The sequence below is a fragment of the Spinacia oleracea genome, chromosome 6 (assembly GCF_020520425.1).
Source record: "Spinacia oleracea cultivar Varoflay chromosome 6, BTI_SOV_V1, whole genome shotgun sequence".
In the NCBI taxonomy this organism is placed as follows: Eukaryota; Viridiplantae; Streptophyta; class Magnoliopsida; order Caryophyllales; family Amaranthaceae; genus Spinacia; species Spinacia oleracea.
In genome coordinates, this window is record NC_079492.1 from 130,209,381 (window position 1) to 130,219,058 (window position 9,678).

Below are 9,678 nucleotides of genomic sequence, written 5' to 3' on the forward strand. Positions count from 1 at the left end.
TTAAGTGACGAGTTAAAATGTTCGTTACAATTTACTAACAAAATATGTGTTATACAGGACCGTACGAGAAAGATGATTGGCCTGGGGGAACGTGAAGATGGACTTTATTTTTTACGTGGTGTTATGTTGGTCAAGGTGTGTGCAGTTGGTAATGATTGTATGATAGCATTGTGGCATCAACGAATGGGGCATCCATCGGAGAAAATTCTGAAGCTCATTCCTCCCGTGAGTAGCTCTGTCAGGAAAAATAATAAAGTATGTGATGTCTGTCCCCGTGCAAAACATACTAGGAGTAGTTTTCCAATTAGTGAGAATAATGCAAGTAGATTGTTTGAATTAGTTCATATGGATTTGTGGGGGCCTTACAAGACACACTCATCTTGTGGAGCTCGTTATTTTTTAACTATTGTTGATAATTTTTCTAGAGGAGTATGGATTTATTTAATTCAAAATTAAACTGAAGTTGAGACTAATTTTCTTAATTTTGTTGCCAGGATCAAACATCAATTCAGTCATGAAATTAAGGTGATAAGAAGTGATAATGGGACAGAATTTAATAGTCTGCAAGGTTATTTCTTTAAGCATGGAATTTGGTTTGAATCGTGATGTGTTGGCACCCTGCAACAAAATGGTAGGGTAGAAAGAAAACATCATTATTTGTTAAATGTGGCTCGAGCCTTACGTTTCCAAGCAAAATTTCCCAAGAAATTTTGGGGGGAGTACGTGTTTGTTATCGGCTTGTTATTTAATTGGCGTCCGCTTTTTAACAATAAAACACCGTATGAGTTATTATTTGGAAAATTACCATCGTATGAGCTTATTCGTGTGTGTTGGTGTTTATGCTATGTTCGTAATCTGTTTAAAAGTGACAAATTTGATTCTCGTAGTAGACGGTGTATTTTTGTTGGCTATCCGTTTGGAAAGAAAGGGTGAAAATTGTTTGATTTGGAGAGTCGGGAATTCTTTGTATCTCGTGATGTAATATTCCATGAGAAAATTTTCCCATATATTGACAATGTGGAGCAGCACAGTAGTACGAATGAGGAGATTGATGTGCATTATTATAGTGATGATGAAGACAAGTTCCTTGGTGACAAATTGCAGCAGGGGCAGCAAGCTACAAAAGAGCAGAACGCAGGTGCATCAACAACCCTGCAGCAGGAGCAGTGCTCGCTGAAAGAGGTGATGCACAAGGCAGGGGAGGCGCTGCAGCGAGCCTTAGGTGAGGCGTAGCAGCCAGGCTCACAGGCGCTGCACAAGGCACCAGTTGAGGCGCTGCACAAGGCTTCTACTGAGGCATTGCAGTCTGAGTTTGGTTATGAGCCGTAATCTTGGGAAAACTAATACACAGGCAGGAGAGACTCATCCATAGGAGGCATAAGGGAGTGTAGGGGATCTTGGGAGAGGAAAACGGGGAAAATTTCCTTCAACTAGATTAAAAGGCCACGTAACACACATCATATGGAAAAATAAAAGTTCATTTCTCAGTTCAACCACGACTTCACATCCTCGGGTAATCCCTATCCTATAACATATTTTGTTAATTATGAACGATTTTCTGCAAAACACATGAATTTTATTGCAGCAATCACACAAGGTAGAGAGCCTAAATCATTCAAAGAAGCAATGAAACATGAGGCATGGAGAGAGGCAATGGCTGCAGAAATAAGTGCACTCGAGGGGCAAGGAACGTGGACGCTAGAAACCTTTGCCTCCGGGAAAGAAAGAACTTGGGAGCAAATGGATCTTTACTGAGAAAAGAGATGAACATGGTAACTTAATCCGAAATAAGGCACGATTAGTCTACCTTGGAAATCATCAGGTGGAAGGTATGGATTATATTGAAACATTTGCTCCAATTGTTAAAATGTCAACTATTCGTACTTTCTTGGCAATAGTGGCAGCGAAAAATTGGGAAGTGCACCAAATGAATGTACATAATGCATTCCTACATGGAGATTTGGAGGAGGAAATTTACATGAAAATTCCTCCTGGTTTTCATAAAGAAAATGCCGATAAAGTCTGCAGAATGAAGAAATCATTATATGGTTTAAAACAGGCTCCTCGGTGTTGGTTTGAAATTTTTTCTACTGCTTTAACGAAGTATGGTTTTAAACAATCACACTCAGACTATTCCTTATTTACACTTTCCAAGGGAGGTTTACAATTAAGTGTGCTAGTATATGTGGATGATATGATAATGGCAGGAAATAATGTCTTTGCGTTGAACAGTTTTAAAGCATACTTAAGCCAATGTTTTAAAATGAAAGATCTGGGGCATGTGAAATATTTTCTAGGGCCGGAGGTTGCTCGAAGCACGAGTGGATTTTATATATGTCAGAGAAAATATGCGTTGGATACTATTTCAGAAACGGGTTTATTGGGTGCAAAACCTGCGGACTTTCCAATGGAACAAAACCATAAACTGGCACTTGCAGAGGTAAATGAGCTCGGAAATGTTGAAAGATATCGGCGTCTAGTAGGCAGACTAATATTTGGCTGTCACAAGGCCAGATCTGGCATATTCAGTACATATTTTGTCCCAGTTTATGCAGACACCAAAGGAGGAGCATTGGGAGGCAGCATTGAGGGTAGTCTGGTACTTGAAAAAGTGTCCAGGTCAAGGTATTCTTTTACGTTCTCATAGTACATTACGTCTGGGAGGTTGGTGTGACTCAGATTGGGCGAGTTGCCGATTGACTCATCGCTCACTTTCTTGATGGTTTGTTATACTTGGTTTATCTCCTGTGTCCCGGAAGACTAAGAAACAACATACGATATCTCGTTCTTCAGCAGAAGAAGAGTATCGTTCGATAGCAGCATGAACGTGTGAGCTGAAATGGTTAAAACAACTACTCGGAGCTCTGGGAGTGGAGCACAAGCAAGGGATGAGTGTGTTTTGTGATAGCCAGTCAGCGCTTCATATAGCACAAAATTCGGTGTCCTATGAAAGGACAAAACATATTGTGGCAGACTGTCACTTTTACGAGATGCAATAAAGGAAGGTGTTATTTGTCCGTCATATGTATCGACGAAGGTGCAATTGACAGATATCTTTACAAAGGCGCTCGAAAAAGCACAGTTAGAATTTTTCTTGGAAAGATGGGCATTCGAGATTTACATGCTCCACCTTGAGGGGGATGTTAAGATAAATTAGGATTGTAATGTCTTAATACTAGTAGTATACCACTACAAAAAATTGTACCATTAACGACGGAAAATCCCGTCGCTAAAGGCCAATAATTGTTGATTAATGACGGGATTTCCTATCGCGAACCCGTCATATATATATAAGCCTTAATACCCTCCTTAAGTTGGAGCATGGAGATCACAAATGTCCAACTTGTGAAGTAAGTACAAGAATTTGCGCTTGCCTAATGCCTTCGTGAAAATGTCAGCTAGCTGATCGTCGGTGGATACGTGACTAGTGGTAATAATGCCCTCTTGACTAGCATCCCGTACATAGTGACAGTCAATCTCAATATGCTTTTTTCGTTCATGAAAGACAGGATTTTGAGCAATGTGAAAAGCGGACTTACTATCGCAAAATAAGGCCATGGCTCGAGGATGAACGACACTAAGACTGTGAAGTAAGGCTTTTAGCCACTTCAACTCCGAAGTGATGGTTGCCATGGCACGGTACTCGGCATCCGCAGACGAGCGAAAAACGGTATGTTGTTTCTTGGTTTTTCAAGACACGGGTGAACCACCAAGAAATAATAACCAACCGGTGAGAGATCGCCGAGTCAAGGGGCAACTAGCCCAGTCAGAGTCACACCAACCAGACAGAGTAAGATCACAGTCAGTCCGGAGAAGAATCCCTTGTCCTGGACACCCTTTCAAGTAACAGACGGCCCGAATGGCGGCATCCCAATGATCTTGACGCGGTGCTTGCATAAACTGCGCCAATATGTGAACTGTATAAGCCAAATCAGGGCGAGTAAATGACAAATAAATAAGGCGGCCCACAAGGCGCCTATAGGGTTCCGGATCATCGAGAAGAGCACCACTTGCAAGAGCGAGATTGTGATTTTGTTCTATGGGAAATCCTGCAGGTTTCGAATCCATATATGAAACATCACGTGTGACAGTCACACATTGACAAAAGAGAAGAGAGTTAATCACTTAATAAGGCCAAGGGGTTACTCCCCTTATTGCCATATGGTTTTAAGGTGGAACCTCCTTTGGACTTGTTACTCGTCCTTTAACAAGATCTCATATTCATAAGATTGAGATCAACCACCAGGCATACCCGTAAAACAGTCTAAAGCCTTGTTTGCATTATTTCATCAACAGCACTTGGGAACTCTAGCATAGTTAATTAGAATTTATAAGCTAACTTAATTAATTAGTGTAGTTGGTACGTACGTAAGGCAAGTTGTAGTCTTGAAGTCACGAGTTTGGAACCTAACCTATATAATTTTAGGGCCGAAAACCTAATGGGTTATATATTTTTTATATATGTAGACAAATTAAATAATATATAGAAAAATCACAAATAATAAGGAGGTCCAATAAAATCTGGTAGGTAGGAGTATAAGTAGTTATCCCTTTGAAACACGTCTCTTTCAATACATGACCTCACTTCCTAATTAAGTACTCCGTAGAATCATATATATCCTTATAAATATGGAAATGGCGGTTGTGCAAATCAACCAACGTTGTCTTCGTCATCACCATTACCATCATCATCGTCGTCGTCTATCAAAAGCTCAGACGGCCATGTCACATATCACAGTTGAGAGGAACAGGAGAAGGCAGATGAATGACCATCTCAAGATTTTACGTTCCTTGACACCATGTTTCTACATCAAGAAGGTATATCTATCTATACTATGCTTCATTTTCATTCATATATTAATCTACAAGGTATATATAATATATGACTACATATATATCCCCGTCCTGGTCTAATTGTCACACACGTACAAATGTACAATACTTATCGAAGTTACCAGCAACATGATAACACTAGATTCTGGATGGAGGATTATTGATAGATGATATACACATCAATACATCATTGATCCCTATGCTTGAAATTAATAGTTCCTTAATTAGGGCATGATACCACAATTTCTTACAATGGACATGCTTAGTTCATGTTTGAACGCTCCAATTACTCATGGCTTTACCTTCTTATTTTAGCTTCTAGACCTTTTTTGGGGAGTTGAGGGTGATGAGCAGTCTATAGAAGATGGGATTGGGAGGGTTTTTTTTTAAAGGTGCTACTAGTCTATTCTGGCTACTCCATCACTTCTTTACTTAACCATTGTTTTTTTTTTTTTTGGTTACAAATTTACTTAACCATAGTTGAATAGTCTAACTATGTTTGTAGATGGAGTTTTTTTTTCTCATTTTATTACCTGTATTTACTTCTTTTTACAATTTTTGATTAAATAAATTTTTAATTAAAATTTTATTTTCTTTCTAATTTTTTTTTATTTTTTGGCAATAGGAAGTTAGGAACTAGTAACTATTTTTTCCATTTCATAATGATGTTTTCAGTTTCTACTTTTCACTTTTTCAATGCTTATTTTATATCATTTTTATCTCTGTTGACAAATTATTAAATTTATAAAACTTTGATAATAATTAAAATCCTCAATGAGATGAATCGAAAAAGACCCACCACAAATATACTTTTTCTTTATATTAGAAAGAATTTAAAAGATTACACTACAAGAATTTGTATCTTTAACGACAACCTAATTACGACGGGTCAAAAATTCCGTCGCAAAAGCCTTTTGCGACGGGGCTAACAACCAAACAATGACGGGAATAACCGTCACAAATGTCTTTTACGACGGGTTTATGACGGATTTACGACGGGATTTCTATTAACGACGGCCCCCTTTTATGACAGGTTCACGACAGGAAATCCCGTCGTTAATCAACGATTATTGGCCTTTCACGACGGGATTTTCCGTCATTAATAGTACAATTTCTTGTAGTGTTATATTCAATTGTGAATAATATCAAAATTCAAAACTGGAATATTATTATGGAACAAAGGATAACTATGTGTATATTGTTTTTTTTTTTAAGTGTTATTTACGGAGTACTACGCAAAACTATTTTTTTCAATATCGTAATACTTGTTAATCACATTTGTCAATGCATAACTTTAATCATTAATATCTTTAATTATCGATATATAGAAACTAATAAATAAAAAAATTACATTGTGATTACATCTATTGAAATGAATCTAACAATTAAGATCTCACATGACTATATTTTTCAATTATGTATTATAAATCACAAAAAGAAGTCAAAGAAGAGTATGATGCAAAAGCCAAACCGGATACGATCAAGTAAAAACAAGGTAGAAACTAGAAAGTACCTTCTTTCACATTTATGTTTCTGTGTAACATAGGTCGCGAACAAAAAAAGAATGAAAAAATGTTAGTTGGTTGAAGAAATGAAATGAGTAGGGCAGGGTTAGGTTTAGGGTTAGAGGACTTAGAGCTGCATGGGAAGTGTACGTATTGTTATTGTGGGAAGAACTCTTAATGATTCAAGATTATTCAGTTTAATCTAGAAGTATTTTGCTTTTAGTAAGATCTAAGGACAATCGAGTTAATTTTTTGTATCATTATCGTCCATGAATAATAGTCTATCATATGACTTCATTGATCCCTTTAGAGTTAAGCATTTAACGTGATTATTTCACCCAAAAGATATTTTTAATTAAGTAGTAGTATTTTTTTAGTCTATTTTCGCATGATTCATACGTAACATACACTACAAGAAATTGTACTATTAACGACGGGAAATCCCGTCGCAAAAAGCCAATAATTGTTGATTAACGACGGAATTTTCCGTCACGAACCCGCGCGTCAAAAAAGGGGACGTCGTTAATGGATAATCCCGTCGTTAACCCGTCGTAAAAGATATTTGAGACGGTGGTTCTCGTCGTTGTTGGTTGTTATCCCCGTCGCAAAAGCCTTTTTACGACGAGATTTTTACCCGTCATTATTAGGTTGTCATAAAAGATACAAAATTTTGTAGTGATAGTACGAATTGAATTATACATTTTCATGTAATCCATACCTTGCTTATACCGAGTACTTGGTATGTACATAACACTCTATCTGTTTCTAAATAAATACATCAATTGGACTGTCAAATATGTCAATGTACAACTTTGACTACTAATATCTTCAATTGATTATTATTAAAAGTTATATTATTATTAAAAGTAGATATTATGAAATGTGACTAATCCAACAATATATTATATGATAACACATGTATTAGACCAAGAAATATTATGCATGCATGTTTGTATTTCGTAGTAGCTTGGTTACTTAAAATTATGCTTTGAACATATATGGAAGTCTTATATTATATGGTTTAATCATGAATTAGGGGGATCAAGCATCAATCATAGGTGGAGTAGTAGAATTCATAAAAGAGCTGCACCAAGTTCTTCAATCCTTAGAGTCACAAAAGAGAAGGAAAAGCTTAAGCCCGAGTCCCGGTCCAAGCCCGAAGCAACTACAACAACCTAGCCCGAGCCCGCGTCAACTAGCAAACGCTAACATTATCGGTAACCACTCCTTTCAATTCGACGGTGGGAAAGAGCTTGTGGCATCATGCAATTCTCCAGTAGCTGACGTGGAAGCAAAGATATCGGGATGTAACGTTGTGTTGAGGGTAATATCAAAGAGAAGTCATGGACAACTACTTAGGATTATTACTACACTTGAGAAGCTTTCATTTGAGGTCCTTCACTTGAATATTAGCAGCATGGATGACACTGTTCTTTACTATTTCGTCGTCAAGGTATGTTTTTAGTTATTCCTATATACGTAGTACTACATAATTTAGGGGCGAAGCCAGACTTGGTTCTCGAGGAGGGATAATCGTATCAATCTAACCACTAGTTAAGGGGCGAGTGTAAACATGTCTTTCTTTTATTTAAGTACATAACCATTCTTAGTTTAGTCTACTACATACGTAGTACTAACAAGTAAACAAAATATATAATATGTGGTCACATTTGTTTAAGAGCTTTTTATTCAATAAAAGGGTCACATGCCACACAGTCCACACTAGCAAAATAAAATTTGACTATCTTAATCTTTTATCTCAATGTTCAATTGGCTTTTTAGGGGAGACATCCATGACCTACCTAGACCCCTTCTATGTTTCGCCCCTGACATAATTGATCTCTGAGTACATATGGGTCTTTATTATTGGGCCTACTATAAAGTTAACAGTGAAAAAAATAAAAAATAAAAAACACTTAATTAAATACACCTAAGTCTAAGTATATCCGGAAATAAGATAAAGGATATCATTTCCTTATGCATTGCATGCTAAGGGTGTGACGATCATAGAGATACTACATATCCTTCAGATGCATTAAAATATGATGACCTAACTAAACATGGTATGTGCATGAAAGTATGGTGACCTAGCTATTTAAAGATATTACACGTCTAGATATCGATCCCTTTGATAAGTAATAGTACTATATATTGTCCTAATTAATTAATTAATTAATTTGTATGATATGATTATGTGGTGCAGATAGGGCTAGAGTGTGAGCTGAGCATGGAGGAACTAGCAGCTGAAGTTCAGCGAAGCTTTTGCACCAATCACACCATTACCAATAATAATATTACTGAGATTTAGGGCATAATCGCAGATTTATTTATGCAGCCTAGAATAATACAGAATATGATCAAGAGCTTCTTTTTAGGTTATACTTGTACTAGTAATACTGTAGTAGATTGTGGACTGTACAATTGGTTGTATCTTGCACAAGATACACCCAGTTGTATAAGGATCACTAAAATACTCCGTTGTTTTTTCACACAGAAACAGTCAAATTCAATCGCTTCATTATAATACATAATAATTTTTGTTCAATTGTTTTGTCCAGTATGATCCACATTGTTTCCCTACTTAGTACTTACCAGGCAAACTTGATCAAATGTTCATAAATTCATGATCTAAATAACGAGTTTCATGACGACAATACTGCATACCATTGAACTTTAATTGCTAATTTAACAATATGAAGGCCGTATTTACTTAAATGGAGTATATGAAAGAATACATTATTGCATTAATCCGCAGTCCTTAAGAATACGTTGTCCATTTCACAGTAATTGGAAAATCAAATGTATGTTATTAGTTGAAACGTTGGAGATTAACACTCAGACTTGAGATGGAAGATGCATGTGAGTTGATAAATATTACTCTCCGCTGTTTTTCAACTCTCGTTTGAGTACCAACGCCGTCTAATTACAACACTATCATATACTCCCTCCGTCCCGGAATACTCGACCCGGTTTGACCGGCACAGAGTTTAAGGGACTTGAATTGACTTATTTAATTTAATAGGTAGTAGTTGATAGTGGGGTATTATTTTAATGTAGTTAGTCGGAGGTGGGTTAAGAAGTGGGGTTGGGGGAGAGTAGGGGTTGAATTTTTAATTATTTTTTGTATGGAGTAGGGGTAGGTGGGTTAATAGGGGTGGAGTGAGAAATAATATAATATTGTTGGAATATTTCCATTTTTAGAAACAGGTCAAGTATTAAGGGACGACCCGATAAGGAAAACAGGTCAAGTATTCCGGGACGGAGGGAGTATAGCCTCTTTCACCTGCTTGAAAGATCACTTGTTTCAGCCAAAGTCTTGAATATGTTATTTATTTTAATT

At 36.9% G+C, this 9,678-nt stretch overlaps 1 protein-coding gene across 1 annotated transcript; it reads left to right on the forward strand.

Annotated features, from left to right (window-relative positions):
* Nucleotides 1-4,603: 4,603 nt before the first annotated feature.
* LOC110796954 (transcription factor MUTE) lies at nt 4,604-8,883 on the forward strand. Its single transcript, XM_022002056.2, has 3 exons — nt 4,604-4,818; nt 7,375-7,791; nt 8,542-8,883. Exons 1-3 carry the CDS (start codon nt 4,630-4,632, stop codon nt 8,644-8,646), a joined length of 711 nt encoding a protein of 236 aa, XP_021857748.2. The 5' UTR covers nt 4,604-4,629; the 3' UTR covers nt 8,647-8,883.
* The last annotated feature ends 795 nt before the right edge of the window (nt 8,884-9,678 follow it).